The sequence below is a fragment of the Heterodontus francisci genome, chromosome 40 (genome assembly GCF_036365525.1).
Source record: "Heterodontus francisci isolate sHetFra1 chromosome 40, sHetFra1.hap1, whole genome shotgun sequence".
Classification (NCBI taxonomy): Eukaryota; Metazoa; Chordata; class Chondrichthyes; order Heterodontiformes; family Heterodontidae; genus Heterodontus; species Heterodontus francisci.
In genome coordinates, this window is record NC_090410.1 from 12,282,256 (window position 1) to 12,303,843 (window position 21,588).

A 21,588-nucleotide genomic window follows, 5' to 3' on the forward strand; every position below is an offset into this window, starting at 1 on the left:
ACTTCAAGCACCCATCTCTTGCCACGTGCACAGCAGTAATGGCGCTCAGAATGGGGACAGGAGGGAGCAGACTGAAGGCTCAGTATATCTGAGCTCAGCCCTCACTTTGCAGACTATGAGCATCTCTGCAGCGCGTGGCAGGGGAAGAGGAACACTTGCGATCACACGGTCTGTCCAGTACTCACCGTGTCTGCTTCCATGATTGCATACGCATGTGCGTACATCAAACCAAGGCCATTGTCCTTCTCCACGTCCTGTGGGTCCTGGACCTGGAAACAATCCACAGGATAGCAAGAGCGTTAGGTTGGGATTCAGCAGCAAACTCCAAGATCCTGCTACCGGATCCCAGCGGGAATCCACACTGATGCAGCAGCCCAAGACTGTTTATCCCGACACCCCTCAATAAGCCTGCAGGCTAAAAGATTGATTGCGAATGATACAAGTTGTCACCCTACATGCCCACGGGATCTCCTGCCCTCGCTGTTAGGCCCCGTCTTGCCCGTGCAGCCAGCTCGCATAAATCATGGAAGTGAGGAGGCAACATGAAGTTTCCGAGCTGTCTGCCTCATGGGAATGGTGTGGGCAGATTGTGAATTGTCACTGCAGTGCCTGGAACTGGGTGTGTAGCAATTTTTAGCTCCAGCTCTTTTCCACAGAGGGAGGCACCCAGAGCAAGGAGCCATAATTGGGTGCCTCCCGTCGCCCCCCAAGTCCCCAAATGCCACCCCCCCCACCCCACCAGTATCCACATCTCCCCAGAACCCGAATCCCCATTCTCCCTCTCTCCCCAACCCCCGCATCTCCCTCCCTCTCCCCCCCAGGCTCCTTCTCTCTCTCCCCCAGGCCCCTGTCCCCTTCTCTCCTCAGTCCCCAGTCTACTCAGCCCCCGTCCCTCCCTCCCCAGTCCCCCATCTCCCTCTCTCCCCTGACCCTCATTCCCATCTCCCTGTCTCCCCATGCCCTGACCTACATTCCCCACTGTCACTCTCTTGCGTCCCCTCCTCCCGATCTTATTTCTCAGCGGCGGCAGCTGACCCGGCAACGCCAAACCCAGCGGGGAGGGGGCAACTGCCTTGTCAGGAAATTTGAAGCCTGAAGAGCTCCCGGCGAGACCATTGGCCCATTCGGGGTGTCGCCTTAGTAACCCTGGCCCCAGGACCAGAGGAGCTTGGATCCTGGCAGACTGAGAGTCAAGGCCTGCAGGCTGCTCCGTGGCATTGAGCCGCAGTCTCCTGGTGGAGAGTTTGATGGAGCATCGGTTGTGAAGACTCCAGTGTGTTGCCATTACCTGGATAGCGCAGGACACCAGAGTCTGCTTGGTGAGTGCACCTTTCACCAACACCCACAGTTTGTCTGGTGTGGTCGAACTCATCTCAATAGACACGGCAATCCCACCAGTGAAATCCTCCATTGCCTCCGACACGTTCCCTCCTTGTAAACTGGAATAGGAACCGTGCATCCTATAGAAACAAGATCGAAATTTCAACTTTCTACCAAAATAATTAACTTTTGTTATTAACAAAGTTTAAACCTTCAAAATTACAGGTCAGAGTGATGGGTGTGGGGAATATCAGAGCACATTATCATAAGGGGTCTGGAGCTTATTTTTACTCTTTCATGGGTTGTGGGCATCACTGGCAAGCCCAGCATTTGTTGCCCATCCCAAATTGCCCTTGAACTGAGTGGCTTGCTAGGCCATTTCAGAGGGCAGTTAAGAGTTAACCACATTGTTGTGGGTTTGGAGTCACCTGTAGGCCAGACCAGATATAGACGGCAGATTTCCTTCCCTATAGGATACCAGTGAACCAATTGATGATAGCTTCGTGGCACCATCATTGAGAGACTAGCTGTCAATTCCAGATTTCTATTATCTAATTGAATTTAAATTCCACCAGCTGCCGTGGTGAGATTTGAACCCAGGGCATTAGCCTGAGCCTTGGAATTAACTGTCCAGTGACATTACCACTATACCACCTCCTACCAGCGTAGAACAGAGAATGTTACACTGAGGGAAGGGATATATCAGGGAGCTGTTATCTGTTTGCTGATGATAGAAGTGGGATATTACAACATTTAGAACAGAAAGAATAGAGATACTGGACAAACTAGCAAAACCTAAGGTGGACAAAGACCCAGGTCCAGATGGATTGCACCCATGGAGACTCAAAGAAACTAGGAAACAGGTAACAGAGGGATCAGTTTCCATATATAAAAATTCAGTAGAAAAAGGAATCGTGTCAGAGGACTGACAAACAGCAAACGTAATTACTATTTTCAGAAAGGGAGATAGAACTGCAGACCTGTTAGGAAAGATACTAGAATCTATACTCAAAGATCAGGTAACAAAACATTTAGAGATAGAGAATATAGTAAAAAGAAGTCAAGATGGATTATTAAAAGGAAGATCATGTTTCACTAACTTTATTGAATTAATTGAATAAATAGCAGAAAGATGAGGACAATGCAGTGGATGCAGTGGACATGGATTTTGAAACCTCCTTCAGTTAGATGCCACAAAAGAGACTCATGTTAATGGTCAGAGCCTATCAGGTAGCAGATAGAATCAAACAATGGTTACAAAACAGCAAATAGAGCGTATGAGTTGTAAGATGTTTCTTGGACTGATGTAAAGTAGGACATAGTGTCTTACAGTCATTGGTACTGGGACCACTGAAGTTCATCATAGACATTAATGACCTGGACTCACGGTTTCGAGGTACGGTCAAAATTTTCACGTGAAACCAAATTCAGATTGTAGCCAAGAATGTGAAGGACTGCATCAAAATACAGGAAGACAAACAGGTTGTAGAGTGGGCAGGGGATAAAATGGTAAATGAAATTCAATGTAGCAAAATTAATTTTGATAGGAAGAATAAGGAGGTTACTTGTCTTTTGGAAAGTAATAAACCAAACGGGGAAGAGGAGCAGAGATATCAAGGACTACAGACACTTAAATCACCAAAAGCAGCAATGGAGATGATGAGGTCATTAAAAAGTCCAGACAAAGTGCTGGTGTTCATTTCTGGAGTAGTAGAATGGAAAAGCAGGGAGATCATGTTAAATTTATATAGGTCCTTGGTTAGACCACACTATAAGTATGTCTAGTCTCCATAACTACTGAAAGGATATTGAAACATTGGAGAAAGTGCAGAAAAGATTTACAAGGATGTTGCCAGGAATGAGAGGTGCAGCAACCAGGAAAGATTGAGCAGGCTGGGGCTCTTTTCTCTGGAAAAGAGAAGTAATGTATTGTGATGGATAGAAAATTGGTTGGCGGACAGGAAACAAAGAGTAGGGATAAATGGATCTTTTTCCGAATGGCAGGCTAGTGGGGTACCGCAGGGATCGATGCTAGGACCCCAGCAATTCACAATACACATTAATGATTTAGATGAGGGAACTAAATGTAATATCTCCAAATTTGCAGATGACACAAAACTGGGTGGGAGGGTGAGTTGTGAGGAGGATGCAGAGAGGCTTCAGGGTGATTTGAGTGGGCTAATGCATGGCAGACACAGTATAATGTGGATAAATGTGAAGTTACTCACTTTGGTAGCAAAAACAGGAAGGCAGATTATTATCTGAACAGCTATAAACTGAGAGAGGGTAATATGCAGTGAGACCTGGGTGTTTCCGTACCAGAAGGTAAGCATGCAGGTGTAACAGGCGGTAAAAAAGGCAAATGGTATGTTGGCCTTCATAGCGAGAGGATTCGAGTATAGGAGCAGGGATGTCTTGCTGCAATTATACAGGGCCTTGGTGAGGTCACACCTGGAATATTGTGTACAGTTTTTGTCTCCTTATCTGTGGAAGGATGTTCTTACTGTGGAGGGAGTGCAGTGAAGGTTTACCAGACTGATTCCTGGGATGGCGGGACTGATGTATGAGGAGAGTTTGAGTCGGTTAGGATTATATTCGCTGGAGTTCAGAAGAGTGAGGGGGGATCTCATAGAAACCTATAAAATTCTAACAGGACTTGACAGGGTAGATGCAGGAAGGATGTTCCCGATGGTGGGGGAGTCCAGAACCAGGGGTCATAGTCTAAGGATACGGGGTAAACCTTTCAGGACTGAGATGAGGAGAAATTTCTTCACCCAGAGAGTGGTGAGCCTGTGGAATTCGCTACCACAGAAAGCAGTTGAGGCCAAAACATTGTATGTTTTCAAGAAGGAGTTAGATATAGCTCTTGGGTCTAAAGGGATCAAAGGGTATGGGGGGAAAGTGGGAACAGGTTACTGAGTTTGGATGATCAGCCATGATCATAATGAACGGCGGAGAAGGCTCGAAGGGCCGAATGGCCTACTCCTGCTCCTATTTTCTATGTTTAAGAGGAGGTACGATAGAGCTCATTAAAATTGTGAAGGGGTCCAATGAAGGTGGATGTAGAGAAATTGTTTCTATTTCTCAGTGAGTCCAGAACAACGGGGCACAAATATAAAATAACGATTCACAGATGAAATAAAGAATTTAGGAGGAATTACCACATAGATTGTGGTGAGAATGTGCAACTCACTGCCACATGGAATGGTTGAAGCAAATGGTTTTGCTGCATATAAATAGAGGGATATTGGGACAATGCGCAAAGAGGTTCTTGGAGGATAAACACCAGCATCGACTATCAGGCTGAGTGCTGTCGAGTCTCAGTATCTTGTAGCACAGAAGGAGGCCATTTGGCCCATCAGACTCACAGAATAATACAGTACAGAAGAGGCCCTTCGGCCCATCGAGTCTGCACCGATGCATTAAAGACACCTGACCTGTCTACCTAATCCCATTTGCCAGCACTTGGCCCATAGTCTTGAATAATGTTATGACGTGCCTAGTGCTCATCCAGGTACTTTTTAAAGGATGAGGCAACCCGCCTCTACCACCCTCCCAGGCAGGGCATTCCAGACCGTCACCACTCTCTGGGTAAAAAAGTTCTTCCTCAAATCCCCCTTAAACCTCCCGCCCCTCACCTTAAACTTGTGACCCCTCGTAACTGACCCTTCAACAAGGGGAACAGCTGCTCCCTATCCACCCTGTCCATGCCCCTCATAATCTTGTACACCTCGATCAGGTCACCCCGCAGTCTTCTCTGCTCCAGCGAAAACAACCCAAGCCTATCCAACCTCTCTTCATAGCTTAAATGTTCCATCCCAGGCAACATCCTGGTGAATCGCCTCTGCACCCCCTCCAGTGCAATCACATCCTTCCTATAATGTGGCGACCAGAATTGCACACAGTACTCCAGCTGTGGCCTTACCAAAGTTCTATACAACTCCAACATGACCTCCCTGCTTTTGTAATCTATGCCTCGATTGATAAAGGCAAGTGTCCCATATGCCTTTTTCACCACCCTATTAACCTGCCCTTCTGCCTTCAGAGATCTATGGACAAACACGCCAAGGTCCCTTTGTTCCTTGGAACTTCCCAGTGTCAGGCCATTCATTGAATACTTCCGTGTCACATTACTCCTTTCAAAGTGCATCACCTCACACTTTTCAGTGTTAAATTCTATCTGCCACTTTTCTGCCCATTTGACCATCCCGTCTATATCTTCCTGTAACCCAAGACACTCCACCTCACTGTTAACCACTCAACCAACCTTTGTGTCACCCACGAACTTACTGATCCTACCCCCCACATAGTCATCTATGTCGTTTATATAAATGACAAACAATAGGGGACCCAGCACAGATCTCTGTGGTACACCACTGGACACTGGCTTCCAGTCACTAAAACAGCCGTCTGTCATCACTCTCTGTCTCCTACAGCTAAGCCAATTTTGAATCCACCTTATCAAGTTACCCTGTATCCCATGTGCATTTGCTTTCTTGATAAGTCTCCCATGTGGGACCTTGTCAAAGGCTTTGCTGAAATCCATGTAAACTACATCAACTGCACTACCCTCATCTACACACCTGGTCACATGCTCAAAAAATTCAATCAAATCTGTTAGGCATGACCTCCCTCTGACAAAGCCATGCTGACTATTCCTAATCAAATTTTGCCTCTCCAAGTGGAGATAGATTCTATCCTTCAGAATTTTCTCCAATAGTTTCCCTACCATTGACGTGAGACTCACTGGTCTGTAGTTCCCTGGCTTATCTCTACAACCTTTCTTAAATAGTGGGACCACATTAGCTGTTCTCCAGTCCTCTGGCACCTCCCCCATGGCCAGAGAAGAATTAAAAATTAAGGTCAGAGCCCCTGCAATTTCCATCCTCGCCTCCCACAGCATCCTGGGACACAAATCGTCTGGACCTTTTAAGCCTTCCAAAACCTCCAATACCTTGTCACTCCCTATGACAATTTGTTCAAGAGCCTCACAGTCTCTCTCTCTGAGATCCATATCTACATCCTCATTCTCTTGGGTGAAGACAGATGTGAAGTATTCGTTCAACACCCTACTTGTGCCTGGTCTTTGAAAGAGCTGTTGAATTACCCCATCGCACCCCTGCCCTTTCCTCACAGCCTTCTCAATGTTTTCCTTTTCAAATATTTATCAAAGTTGTTACTGATTCTGCTTCCACCGCCCTTTCAGGCAGCACATTCCAGGTCACTATACCTTTCTGAGTTAAAAAAAAAACATCTCCTCTGTTCAATTCTGTGTTGCAATTTTGTGCAGTTTTTTGCTCTGGCTTCCATGGAAAAGCAATTTTGCTAAAATTGGGCCCCAGGTACAATTACAAACCGGTTACTCCAGTTTCACAGCAAGAGTTGTGTAGCTAAATTGTCAGGTTCTGCTTTCAGGTTGCTGCTCAGAGAGTTGAATGTCAGAAGGTTTTTATTCAAAGCCATTCCTCAGTTACTTTTGAAAAATATTGTATTACCATTTTACGTTTCACACATTTACTCTCACTCACTCTCTCCCCCTCCCCACCCCTAACCACCACAGCATCAGAGCTCCTGATTGACAGGCTGGTCTGGCTATAGATGGGAGATGGGCAACTCCCCCTCCCCCGTCACTAAGCTGGGGAAAGGAGTCGTAGGGTGGCAGCAGATTCAGAACAAGAAATACTGCAAACTCAGAACTAACAGCAGTTCTACCACCCCCTCCCCTTATACCTCCTCCACAGAGGAAGATTTCATTCTCCCCGGACTCCTTTATCCACCCCAAGACTTTGCGTCCCTCTACATCATAATTACTATCTTTCTCCCTCCTTGACCACTGTTGAAGCATGAGAGCTGATCTTATTCAAACATACAACATTTTTTTACAGGGTGGATGCAGGAAGGATGTTTCCCCTGGCTGGGGGCGGGGATCCAGAACCAGGGACACAGTCTCAGAATAAAGGGAGTAGGCCGTTTAGGACTGAGATGAGGAGGAATTTCTTCACTCAGAGGGTGTTGAATCTTTGGAATTCTCTACCCCAGAGGGCTGTGAAGTCATTGAGTATGTTCAAGGTTGAGATCGATAGATTTCTACATATTAAAAACATCACGGGATACGGGGATAGTGCAGGAAAATGGCGTTGAAGTAGAAGATCAGCCATGATCACGCTGAATGGCGGAGTGGGCTCGAAGGGCTGAATGGCCTACTCCTGCTCCTATTTCATATGTTCACTGTTTGACCATCGCATGCTGCTGCCTGACTGGGAGGTCTCTCTGCATGAAGCGTGTGTGTTCGGACAATGTACAGGGGAATACAGATTAATCTGAATGTAACGGCACAGTGGCGCAGTGGTTAGCACCGCAGCCTCACAGCTCCAGCAACCTGGGTTCAATTCTGGGTACTGCCTGTGTGGAGTTTGCAAGTTCTCCGTGTCTGCGTGGGTTTCCTCCGGGTGCTCCGGTTTCCTCCCACATGCCAAAAGACTTGCAGGTTGATAGGTAAATTGGCCATTATAAATTGCCCCTAGTATAGGTAGGTGGTAGGGAAATATAGGGACAGGTGGGGATGTGGTAGGAATATGGAATTAGTGTAGGATTAGTGTAAATGGGTGGTTGATGGTCGGCACAGACTCGGTGGGCCGAAGGGCCTGTTTCAGTGCTGTATCTCTAAACTAAACTAAACTAAACTAAAACTAACTTCGAACCATCAATGATTCTTCAAATTGTCCAACCTCTCTCATTCCCAACACTTCTTTAATTTGGAACAGAGCAACCTAGGAACACAGGAACAGGAGGAGGCCATTTACCCCTTCGAGCCTATTCTGCCATTCAGTTAGATCATGGCTGATCTATGTCTAACACCATATACCTGCCTTTGCCCCATTCCCTTGACATCTTTGGCTAACAAAAATCTATCAATCTCAGTTTCCGCAGTTTGCGGAAGAGAATTCCAAATTTCTACCACACTTTGTACGTAGCATTTCCTAATTTCACTGCTGAAAGTTTTGGCTCTAACCTTTACACCAAGCCCCCTAGTCTTAGACTCCCTAACCAGCAGAAATAGTTTCTATCTATCTAACCCGTGTGTTTCTCTTAAGTTTACATAAGCCAATACAAGTATTGGAGACTTTGTGTTTAAAAAATGAACCCTTATTTTAAAAAGTGAACAATGGCCCAAAATGGCCACCAAAGAAAAAGGGTATTCGTCTTTTGTGTATTCAAACAGTCGGACAAAGACAAAAGACAAATCTTCAAAGCCAAAAGGTCAATAAAACCCATTTAAAAACCAATCCAAAAAACGTTCCAGAATTGAATGTCTTCTTCTAAAACAAAGGAGGTGTGAAGTAGCCACATCCTGGGCCATTGTGTGATCACCATGGGGAGACGATCTCCTAACAGGAGGTGAGAGGTGACGCAGTTTTACCTTATAAAAAGACAGCCAGAGAAAGAGAGAGACTGACCCAGGAAGTGAAGCTACTTGTAACAGCTGGCATTCCAGCAAGCTAGAAATCACATACCCTGCTGAAAAAATCCGACATCTACATCAAAGTTGTCTAACCTTTTCGCGTGGCGGGGGCCACATTACAATTTTTGTCTTACATAGAGGGCCGGTGAGACAATTTCGGAAAGATAAAGGCATTAAAGATTTATCTTACTATTAATCAAAACAACAACAAATGTACATTTTTGTGAAGAAGCTTTAAATGAGAAGACTAATTTATTGACTTACTTTCTCATCACTATGTTGGACGCCAATTTAGTGAGATATCTGGCATTGATTGGCTTGCACAAGTAGTCAATGTTTGCCCGCACACTTGTGGTGATGTGGAGTATTCTGGATAGATGTCCATGTGTCAGGAGTGATCTTGATCACTCTCTCTCCCTCTATCTCTCCCTGTGTCCCCCCTCTCTGTGTCGTTCACCCCACCTCTCTGTGTCATCCTCGCTCTGTCTCCCCCACCCTCTCTCTCTGTTTCCCCCCTCCCCCCACCCCATCCCCATTTCTCTCTCTCTCTGTCCTCTTTTCTCTATCAGTTGCAGAGAGCGGGAACACACAGCAGATGGTTGGTTAGCTTTTAACAAAGATCACACCTCACAGTTGACAGAGCTTTCAGAACTTCGGACAAATTTGGGGTTTTCTGCTGGGTTCCAACCTTTTTACAAAGCCCGTTGGAAAACCCCGAATCTGTCTGCGCCGAATTCCAACTCTTGCCAAATTCCCGACTGTTGCTCTCTATTTACTACCATCTGCATGAGCAGATACTGCTTGCTTTCTAGAACATTTGGAGCCACACCCAAGTTACAAGTGTTGACTCAGAATCCTGCTCACAGGAATTAACATCTATTCAAACAATCACTTACAGCTGACTGATAGTCAACTGCCACTGACAGACAGCTTCTGTTAACTAGCCCAAAGTTCGAAGTTAAATTCAAAATGTTAAATTAAATTTCAGTTTGAGAAATACACATCTACACTTACTGGAGAACTCTCCTACTCTCACCAAATTCCCGATTTTTGCACTCTATTTATGCTGCAATCTTTTCGTGACCAGTCAGTGCGACACTCCACTCTGTATCTAACCCCTTTTTTTTTTACGGTTAAAGCTGTACTCTGTATCTAATCCTATGCTGTACCTGTCCTGGGAGTGTTTGATGGGGACAGTGTAGAGGGAGCTTTACTCTGTATCTAACCCCCGTTTTTTTTTTTTTTTTTTTCTTCTTTACTCTGTATCTAACCCCATGCTGTACCTGTCCTGGGAGTGTTTGATGAGGGACAGTGTAGAGGGAGCTTTACTCTGTATCTAACCCCGTGCTGTACCTGTCCTGGGAGTGTTTGATGAGGGACAGTGTAGAGGGAGCTTTACTCTGTATCTAACCCCATTTTTTTTTTTTTTGTAGAGGGAGCTTTACTCTGTATCTAACCCCCCCGTTTTTTTTTTTTTTGATGCGGACAGTGCAGAGGGAGCATTACTCTGTATCTAACCCCCATTTTTTTTTTTTTTTTTTTGTAGAGGGAGCTTTACTCTGTATCTAACCCCCCCGTTTTTTTTTTTTTTTTTTGATGCGGACAGTGCAGAGGGAGCATTACTCTGTATCTAACCCCCGTTTTTTTTTTTTTTCTTCTTTACTCTGTATCTAACCCCTGCTGTATCTGCCCTGGGAGTGTTTGATTGTGGGTATTGTAGAGGGCTTTACAGTGAAGGAAGTGTTCTATTCCAAGCAATGACACCTGGCCTATAAAAGCTACCAGGAAAATTTTGGAATGTAAAGAAGAATATTCCCTCATGTAATGACAGCAAACCCTGTGTCACAATGGAAGGAAACACTTTGTGTTAAATTCCTACTTGGCATAGGCCTTCTCCAGCAGAGCACTCCAGAGCTCGTTTCGCGAGGAGGAACGGGTGAAGACTAGCCGTTTTTGCAGTGTCGGGAGTCGATCATCGACAACAACCTCCACCCATCTCCCGTATTGCCAGAACTGTGGAGAAAGATAGGAAGGCAGAAGGAAAATTAAATGCACTTCCTGAAATCATGCATTTCTGACTGAGCATGCCACCTATTTGCTCCCTTTCTCTCTCAAAGGCGCTGATTCCTTCTCGGGACCCTGCACCATCCTCACTCAAGCAGCTATTCTTCACATGCGCGTCTAGACAGGGGAGTGCCCATCGGCTATTCGACTGTGGGAGGCGTCACATCCTATTGGCTCTCCATCAAGAACATCCACACATGCACTCTCCAGCAGGCGCCACATGGAACCCTGGCTGATCCCTAACCCAGGGGTATTGAAGTCACCTGTAGCTCGGAAATCTGCCCAGGTTAAATTAATAGGTCTGTAAGCATGAAAACACATGCACGCCCCAACCGAGGCGATTAATCGCAGCTCCATACCCGAAAGCGAAAGATTCCAGCGTACAGCTTCTGAAAGCTCTGGTCACTGGGAACCACGTAGAAGAAGTGCTGTTCGTCCAGGGTCAGTGAGGACATGGCTGCCAGGAACCAGCAGTCACCTGATGAGAGAAGGGGAGAAAGAGAGAGTCAGAGAGAGAAAAGACTGTAAGAATGTAACCAGCAAATACGCAGTGGGTCAGTCGGTATCCGAATGAGAAAAGACAGGGCAATGTATCTATTGTATCAATGTATCTATTGCAACCCATCAGCCTTCACATTTGCTTGTGTAAATATAGGTACAGAAGGAGACCATTATATCTGTTCTGTCATTCAGTTAGATCATGGTTGATCTGTCCCTCGACCCCATTTACCTGCCTTGGTCTATTTCCCTTATCTAATAAAAATCATTCTTGACATTTTCAACTTTTTTGGGGAAGAAAGTTCCAGATTTCCACTACCCTTTGTGAGGAAACGCGTCCTGGCATCATTCCTGAATGGCCTGGCTCAATTTGTAAGACGATACCCCGTTGTTTGGATTTTGCCACCAGAGATGATAGTTTCGCTGCATCTACCCTGCTGAATCATTTTAAGCACCTTGATTAGATCATCTCTCTATCTACTCAGCTCAAGGGAATACTAACCAATGTGTCCTTAAAATTACACCGCTGCCCCACCCCCGCTGTATCATTCTGGTGACTCTGCACTGTTCACTCTCCAAAGTCAATATATCCCTCCTGAGACGTGCTGCCCAAAAAACTGAACATAGTCTTCCAGATGGGGTCTGACTAAGGCTCTATAGAACTGAGCATCATTTCCTCCCCTTTGCATTCCAGCCCCCTTGTTATAAACTTCTTTAATTGTTTCTTAAAACTGTCCACTAGCTTTTAGCGATTTGTATACATGAACCCCGAAATCTCTGCTCTTCCACAGTTCCCTAGTTCCTCACCATTTAGAAAATACTCTAATGTCTGCTTCCTGACTCCAAAGTGAATGACCTCGCACTTCCTCACATTGAGCGCCAATTGCCACCAATTTTGTCCACTCACTTAATCTGTTGATGTCCCTTTGTAACCTCCTGCTCTCTTTTACATAAATGACTGTGCCTCTCAATGTACTGGCACGTGCAAACTTGAATGTACAGCTCACTATTCCTTCATCTGTCATTGATAAAAACTGAGGCCCAAGTAGAGCTCCCTGGCGAACGTCTGCTCAATATGCACTTTTCTTTGAAAAGTCACACATGAAATCGTGTGACATTGATCACAAGTCGTGGGAGTCAGTTGCCAGCATTCGCCAGAGCTGGCGGGCAGCCATAAAGACAGGGCTAAATTGTGGCGAGTCGAAGAGACTTAGTAGTTGGCAGGAAAAAAGACAGAGGCGCAAGGGGAGAGCCAACTGTGCAACAGCCCCAACAAACAAATTTCTCTGCAGCACCTGTGGAAGAGCCTGTCACTCCAGAATTGGCCTTTATAGCCACTCCAGGCGCTGCTTCACAAACCACTGACCACCTCCAGGCGCATATCCATTGTCTCTCGAGATAAGGAGGCCCAAAAGACTGACCGCCTCCAATCGGCACAAATTGGTTCACGTCTCAGTCACTCTATTCCTATTGAGAGATTCTAGCAACATCCGCACAACGGATGTTAAACTGTCAGGTCTGTACTTAGCTGGTTTCTCTACATCACACTTCTAAATAACTGACTGATTTTTTTTCCAGTCCAATGGCACAGTTTGCGAATCAGGAGAGGTAGATTATGCAGCTTTAAAAATTTGCTGTAAATCCCTTTGTTGCTTTTATTAGCTCTCCAGTCTGCTCAATATGCACTTTTCTTTGAAATTGTATAAACCTTTCCTTTTAGCTTTACCATGTAACTTATCTCACTTTTCACCATGGTTGTTTAACTGGAGTATTTGCCTTTTAAGCGTACGTACGGGTCTTGTATTGTACCAAATACTCCTTCAAATAACTCCCACTGTTCGTCTGTAAGTTTACCCGTTAACAGTTCTGCCAAGTTGACTGTGATCAGTTTATGTCTCATCCCTTTGAAGTCAGCCTGAGTTAAGTTTAAAACCTGGGTTTGTGACTCTCTCTCTCTCAAAGTTACCATTAAATTCACTGTTTGCAAGATGTTCCCTGACCGTCAGGCTGATCACTAATTTTGACTCGGTACCTAGCACGAAATCTCATATGGCCTGTCCCTTGTCCGTAAAACTGTCCCAAATACACTCTAGAACATTGCTGCCTTTATGATTCTGATGAAAGGTCACAGACCTGAAACGTTAACTCTTTCTCTCTCCACAGATGCTGCCAGACCTGCTGAGTATTTCCAGCACTTTCTGTTTTTATTCCAGATTTCCAGCATCTGCAGTATTTTGCTTTTATTTTAATTGTCAATCAGAGACCTGGGACGAAATCTAACCCCAAGAACGGACACAGATGTGGCACTATCCGGTGGACTGACTACGCCATGCCTGATCTAAACAATCCCAAGGCAGGTACAGCATGGTGTTAAATACAAAGGAAAGCTCCCTCTACACTGTCCCCATCAAACACTCCCAGGACAGATACAGCACGGGGTTAGAAACAGAGTAAAGCTCCCTTTACACTGTCCCATCAAACACTCCCAGGGCAGGTACAGGACGGGGTTAGATACAGAGTAAAGCTCCCTTTACACTGTCCCATCAAACACTCCCAGGGCAGGTACAGGACGGGGTTAGATACAGAGTAAAGCTCCATTTACACTGTCCCATCAATCACTCCCAGGGCAGGTACAGCACGGGGTTAGAAACAGAGTAAAGCTCCCTTTACACTGTCCCATCAAACACTCCCAGGGCAGGTACAGGACGGGGTTAGATACAGAGTAAAGCTCCCTTTACACTGTCCCATCAAACACTCCCAGGGCAGGTACAGGACGGGGTTAGATACAGAGTAAAGCTCCATTTACACTGTCCCATCAATCAATCCCAGGGCAGGTACAGCACAGGGTTAGCTACAGAGTAAAGATCCCTCTGCACTGTCCCATTAATGTGCTTCAAGCCAAACATCAGAAATGCATCCTTTACAGGAGCAGTTTGACATTCTGATCTTTATCTTGTCAATTATTCTGAGTGGAGATGGGAACTGGAGGGACAGTTAAAGGATTTTTTTCTCTTAGTCTACTTTCTATTTTCAAATTTCGTAGTGTGCTCTGCAAACCTCCTTGTCCAGGTAGAGAGCAATAGGAAATAATTTGCTTGTTATGACCAGGTGAGGAAGGTGTCTAAGGGTCTCTTTTAGCCTTCACCTGGTCTTATTGTAACAGGATTTAATTTTCAAACACACTGTGTTTTGAGCTCCCCCTTGGTGAATCCTTGTTCACCGTTTTCCAATTATAAGGCAAAGAAATGAGCACAAACAGCCCTTCTTAGGTTTAAAGAAGAAAAGTGAAATTTATCAACTTAAACTTAAACTCTAATTCAGTTAACACCTACAGATACATACTGCGCCCCATGCTAGCATCCATACGCGATAAGCACATGCAAACAGAGACAGAAAAGAGCAGAAGAAAAAATAAAGTAGAGAGGTTCGAGGCAATATCAGAAGAGTTTCTTGTTACTGTGCTTCAAGCTCACTGTAGTCCTTTTGTAGGTAGTTCTTGCTTTTCGTTGGGGCCCAGTATTCTTCTTAAACCTTGTTCACTGTAGCAGACTTTTCTCTCTTGGGGTTCATGTCTTCATTGGTTTCTGAAGCTGGTGAGAACAAGATGAGAGCAGACAGGAGACAGGTCTTTTCAGTCCAGGAGCAAACAGCGTTCTGTGGCAAGTTCAAATAAAAAAAAACTCCAACAGCCAGTCAGTCATGTGACTAAACTGTTCTGACCATGTCTGTTTGTGTATTCGGCCATCTTAGCAGTTAACCTGGAATGCTAGCCTCTCCACCTTCAACGTCTGGTAATCAAAAGTCTATTGTGGATTAAATTGGAGCAGGGAGTAGCCCCTTTGTCCTTTCCAAGTACTGTTTGTTACTATGCAAATGTCTTTCCAGTCAAGGGTCTGGTGTTTTTTTTTTTAAAAACAAGTTCTTTCTTTACTCCAGTAACAGTTTAAAAAGCAATGTTCATGTGGTGAAATTAATGTGTCTCATTCTTGGCAGGTAGGGTCATGCATGACAATTGCTCCAAGCAATAACTCCTTGCTGCTCCCAACTATAGTCAGAAATCTAGTCTCTCAGTGCACTGTGCAACAGGCATTATGAGGTCAACGTTGAGGGAAAGGAACCAAAGAGTGACCTGTATCTGTAAAGGTAACAATGTGAAGGATTCACTGTGGGGTTCTCAGTTGTCTGCATCACTTACCCAACTGTCCCTGGCAGATATCTGTAGTGCTGACCGAGTTCACAAAAAAATGGGGCTTTCTAAAGAGTTCCTGGAAATTGAAATGAGAAGCTCAGGTTAACATTGAATTGCTCAACTTTTCTGTGTAAGGGGTTGACTGGAAACACTGAAACACTCCCACAGACTTTCTGCAAATATTGGCCCGAGCCCCTCAAATGTGCACATGTTCCTGGGACACCGCCAATATAAATACTGACACATGTCCAGGGGACTCCCTGTAAATACTGACATACACTCAGGGACCCCCCCATAAATACTGAGACATTCCCCAGGGACTCCCTGTAAATACAGTCACACTCTCGGGGTCCCCGTGTAAATACTGACACATTCCTGGATAACCCCTGTAAATAGTGACACACTCCCCGGGACCCTGTGTAACTACTGACACACTCCCTGGGACCCTGGTAAATACTGACACACACTCCCCGGGACCCCCTGTAAATACTGACACACTCCCCGGGACTCCCTGTAAATACTGATATGCTCCCCGGGACTCCCTGTAAATACTGACACACTCCCCGGGGACCCCCTGCAAGCACTGACACACTCCCGGAAACCCCCTGTAAATACTGACACACTCCCCAGGACTCCCTGTAAATACTGATACGCTCCCCGAGACTCCCTGTAAATACTGACACACTCCCCGGGGACCCCCTGCAAGTACTGACACACTCCCGGAAATCCCCTGTAAATACTGACACACTCCCAGAAACTCCCTGTAAATACTGACCCACTCCCCGGGAACCCCCTGTAAATACTGACACACTCCCCGGGGACCCCCTGTAAATACTGACACACTCCCCGGGGACCCCCTGTAAATACTGACACACTCCCCGGGGACCCCCTGTAAATACTGACACACTCCCGGAAACCCCCTGTAAATACTGACACACTCCCCGGGACCCCCTGCAAGTACTGACACACTCCCGGAAACCCCCTGTAAATACTGACACATTCCCCGGGACCCCCTGCAAGTACTGACACACTCCTGGAAACCCCCTGTAAATACTGACACACTCCCGGAAACCCCCTGTAAATACTGACACACTCCCGGAAACCCCCTGTTAATACTGACACACTCCCGGAAACCCCCTGTTAATACTGACACACTCCCGGAAACCCCCTTAAATACTGACACACTCCCCGGGACCCCCTGCAAGTACTGACACACTCCCGGAAACCCCCTGTAAATACTGACACACTCCCCGGGGACCCTCTGTAAATACTGACACACTCCCGGAAACCCCCTGTAAATACTGACACATTCCCCGGGGACCCCCTGTAAATACTGACACACTCCCCGGGGACCCCCTGTAAATACTGACACACTCCCCGGGGACCCCCTGCAAGTACTGACACACTCCCGGAAATCCCCTGTAAATACTGACACACTCCCAGAAACTCCCTGTAAATACTGACCCACTCCCCGGGAACCCCCTGTAAATACTGACACACTCCCCGGGGACCCCCTGTAAATACTGACACACTCCCCGGGGACCCCCTGTAAATACTGACACACTCCCGGAAACCCCCTGTAAATACTGACACACTCCCCGGGACCCCCTGCAAGTACTGACACACTCCCGGAAACCCCCTGTAAATACTGACACATTCCCCGGGACCCCCTGCAAGTACTGACACACTCCTGGAAACCCCCTGTAAATACTGACACACTCCCGGAAACCCCCTGTAAATACTGACACACTCCCGGAAACCCCCTGTTAATACTGACACACTCCCGGAAACCCCCTGTTAATACTGACACACTCCCGGAAACCCCCTTAAATACTGACACACTCCCCGGGACCCCCTGCAAGTACTGACACACTCCCGGAAACCCCCTGTAAATACTGACACACTCCCCGGGGACCCTCTGTAAATACTGACACACTCCCGGAAACCCCCTGTAAATACTGACACACTCCCCGGCACCACCTGCAAGTACTGACACACTCCCAGAAACCCCCTGTAAATACTGACACATTCCCCGGGACCCCCTGCAAATACTGACACACTCCCGGAAACCCCCTGTAAATACTGACACACTCCCGGAAACCCCCTGTAAATACTGACACACTCCCCGGAAACCCCCTGTAAATACTGACACACTCCCGGAAACCCCCTGCAGATACTGACACACTCCCGGAAACCCCCTGTAAATACTGACACACTCCCCGGCACCCCCTGCAAGTACTGACACACTCCCAGAAACCCCCTGTAAATACTGACACATTCCCCGGGACCTCCTGCAAGTACTGACACACTCCCGGAAACCCCCTGTAAATACTGACACACTCCCCGGGACCCCCTGTAAATACTGACACACTCCCGGAAACCCCCTGTTAATACTGACACACTCCCGGAAACCCCCTGTAAATACTGACACACTCCCGGGGACCCCCTGTAAATACTGACACACTCCCGGGGACCCCCTGTAAATACTGACACACTCCCCGGGACCCCCTGCAGGTACTGACACACTCCCGGAAACCCCCTGTAAATACTGACACTCCCCGGGACCCCCTGTAAATACTGACACACTCCCCGGGACCCCCTGTAAATACTGACACACTCCCGGAAACCCCTTGTAAATACTGACACTCCCCGGGACCCCCTGTAAATACTGACACTCCCCAGGACCCCCTGTAAATACTGACACACTCCCCGGGACCCCCTGTAAATACTGACACACTCCCCGGGACCCCCTGTAAATACTGACACACTCCCGGAAACCCCCTGTAAATACTGACACACTCCCGGGGACCCCCTGTAAATACTGACACACTCCCGGAAACCCCCTGTTAATACTGACACACTCCCGGAAACCCCCTGTAAATACTGACACACTCCCCGGGACCCCCTGTAAATACTGACACACTCCCCGGGACCCCCTGTAAATACTGACACACTCCCGGAAACCCCCTGTAAATACTGACACACTCCCGGGGACCCCCTGTAAATACTGACACACTCCCGGAAACCCCCTGTAAATACTGACACACTCCCGGAAACCCCCTGTAAATACTGACACACTCCCGGGGACCCCCTGTAAATACTGACACACTCCCAGCAATATTAAGTGAAAACTATTGTAGAACATCATCAACCAGCGTTATCAATGCAGGAATGGTTTATGTACTTTGACGCTGTAACATAAATAATCTGAGCGTCACTAAATCTCGGAAAGATAGAGATAATTGGCAGGGACCGGTTGGCTTTGGGAAAACCAGATTGAAACTTTTCAATTCAAACCAGTTTAACCTCAGTCCGGGTCCATTAGTTTGTCCCAGTCCAGCCCAGTTCATTCGCCCTATCCCTGCTTTAACCCTGTATGCCCCAGACTCTTACACTGGCGCGGATCCACTCGATGTTGGAATTTATCCCTTTTCCCAGGGACTCCGGCTCAGCCGGGAACAGGGGATCTTGGAAGAGCTGCTCATCCCGCAGGCACCGGCTCCGGAGTCGCTCGTAATCCTGAGCCTTGAACCGCACCGGGTTCTCCCGGCTCCCGGGTCCCTTCTCCTGGGGGAAGGGTTCAGTGTTCTCCGGGGGGTAAGTATCATTGTTGAAAGAATCGGTGTTCCCCATGGGTGCTGTCTCCGCTTCTGATCCCTGCTCTAGCTCCACTTGCTGTTACTGTGCTGAAGTCACACCTACCTGCCTGGTCCCTCCCCTCCCTCTTATTCCCTCCCTCTCATTCTCCAACAATTCTGATGAAAGGTCACTGACCTGAAACATTAACTCTGCTTCTCTCTCCACAGATGCTGCCTGACCTGCTGAGTATTTCCAGCACTTTCTGTTTTCGGTTCAGATTTCCTACCTTGAAGAAGTTCTGCTCTTCTCTCCGACGGGATTTCCGCTCGTCTCTTTCACCTTGTTCACCTCCATTGCTTTCCATTTCCCTCCTGGTGTTTGATAAGGTGTTTTCGTTTTCGCAGCCACATCTCCTTCCTCAGCGACTGTCTCCGGCTCCGACTTATTCCAACAGAAGTTGAATCCTTCATGTTTTCGAATCCACCCAGGATTACAGGTATCTCCGAGATATACGTTCCTCGGACTGCTGTTCTCTCTGCATCCTGAGATCCACACTCAGTGCCATGCGGCGCCACATGTACACACCGGACCTCTCTCTCCAGCAGCACCGACTCACCCGATCTCAAAGTGTCCTGTCTGTGCTTTCATTTTATCCTTCGCCTTATCTGATGCATTAACAAAAAACCTTTTCGCTTCCTTTCAGGTGTTAAGGAACGCAAGTTCCAGTAACTCATGGGTACCAATATCCTCCAGATCTTTTTTCCCTTTCACCTCCCTCTGACCCCATCGCTTCTTCCAATCTGACCCCTTGCTGTGTATTCACCATACCCTCTGACACTAAACAATCTGTACTCGGTTAAGAACTCAGTTTTATCCCATACGCCCCCACCTCAATGAATTTTGCCCTCGGCGTGATGTTGAGCTCTTCTTCAATTTCCATCACCTCCGGGCTCACTTCTTTGGCCAGGAGTCCTCCCTCTGACCAGCAGACCCATTCACCCGCCTCCAGTATTCTCCCTCCACCTGGACCTCTCCCTCTGGCCTCTTACCTGCTCTTGATCTTTTCATTGAGAACTGTGGGCGTGACGCGGCTGACTCAACTTCTTTGCTCCCTTCACTCACTCCAACCTGTTTCCCTCTGAACTTGCTGCACTCCGTTCTCTCAGGAGTTCTGATGAAAGGTCACCGACCTTAAACGTTAACTCTGTTTCACTCTCTACAGCTGCTGCCCGACCTGCTGTGTATTTCCAGCACTTTCTGTTTTGATATGAGTCACACACTTCTTGGCGAGTAATGCCTCATTTATTGCACTGATTCAGATGCAGATACACTTTCCTTTACAAGTTCAGACTTTCAAATGATTTACTGAACAACAGAGCACAGGGTCTTGGACTGGCCGGGCACACCTCACTGTGATTGACAGTTACAGATATTTTGGAATAATCAATGCACTCTTCTCCCCTTTTACCTCCTCTTCTGAAAATGCTAAAGGCTAACATGGTTCAAAGTGCTGGAGATGTCTGCGCAGCCTGTGAGAGGGGACACAAGTTATCCTCATGGTTCAATACTACCTGGGTAAAGCAAACTGCCTACTTAGCCAGTCTGAGACACTTCTGATCACAGATTTATTTAGAATGGCATACTTTTTTAAATAGAAAGATTTGCATTTATATTGCAGCTTTCATAACATCCCAAAACACGTTAAAGTCTGTAAAGTGCATCCACTGTTATGATGGAGGAAATACAGAATTTCCAACAAGCTCCCACCAACAGCAACACACTAATGCGCAGGTGACCTGTTTTTGACAGAGAGTAAGAGGTAAGCTGAGCCACATCAACACAGCAGCAAGTAGGTTAAGGTTGAGAGTTAGTGCAGGTGCCAGTCTATGTGCCTGAGACTTTTGGAAAGTGATTGATCAGTGTGATGAGCACAGTAACGGTACCTGGTGGAACAGATGGCAGAAATGCCAAGGGAGAATTTGAGAGTTAAATGCCTGAAACCCCATTCTCTCATCAGCCCTGCCTGTTGTGAAGAATCATTTATCTTTATTTTATATTCGGTATCTGGACAGAAACCAAAAACCTGAAAGCAATACATTTTTTAAAAACTAAAATGATGTTTATATTATGCTAGTTTAACTCCTGGGGCATTGTACAGGTGGAGAGTATGGACCAGGGCATGCGGATGTAATTCATTCCCCCCTTGCAAAGTCAGACATTCTCTTCTAACTTTTGTATTCCCGTTGTAAATTCCTATGTCTTTATTTATAATGGATATTGCCCATGTAAACTTGTCACACTAGGCGTGACATTCAACTTTGGGTGGCAGTGCAACACAGGCTGTTGTGGATTGGCCGCCTGTCATACACCTGGCTGGTTATTCCATTGCATTGTCGGGTGTAATCGGGCAACCTGTCCACCATTGCCTGTTTTGTAGTCCCGCCTGAAGTTGAACTTCACCCCTGCTATAATCTTG

The 21,588-nt window shown here is 46.7% G+C and overlaps 1 protein-coding gene across 1 annotated transcript in view; it reads right to left on the bottom strand.

Moving 5' to 3' along the window:
- The window catches only part of capn12 (calpain 12), a 51,732-nt gene extending 32,527 nt beyond the window's left edge, over window positions 1-19,205 (bottom strand). The window contains exons 1-6 of the mRNA XM_068019207.1: window positions 18,927-19,205; window positions 15,540-15,609; window positions 11,206-11,324; window positions 10,662-10,795; window positions 1,289-1,460; window positions 186-269 (exon numbers count right to left, since the gene is read on the bottom strand). Of these exons, the coding sequence (XP_067875308.1) occupies window positions 186-269; window positions 1,289-1,460; window positions 10,662-10,795; window positions 11,206-11,324; window positions 15,540-15,609; window positions 18,927-19,166 (819 nt within the window). The 5' untranslated portion in view covers window positions 19,167-19,205. The remainder of the gene's footprint in view (window positions 1-185; window positions 270-1,288; window positions 1,461-10,661; window positions 10,796-11,205; window positions 11,325-15,539; window positions 15,610-18,926) is intronic.
- Window positions 19,206-21,588: the final 2,383 nt, after the last annotated feature.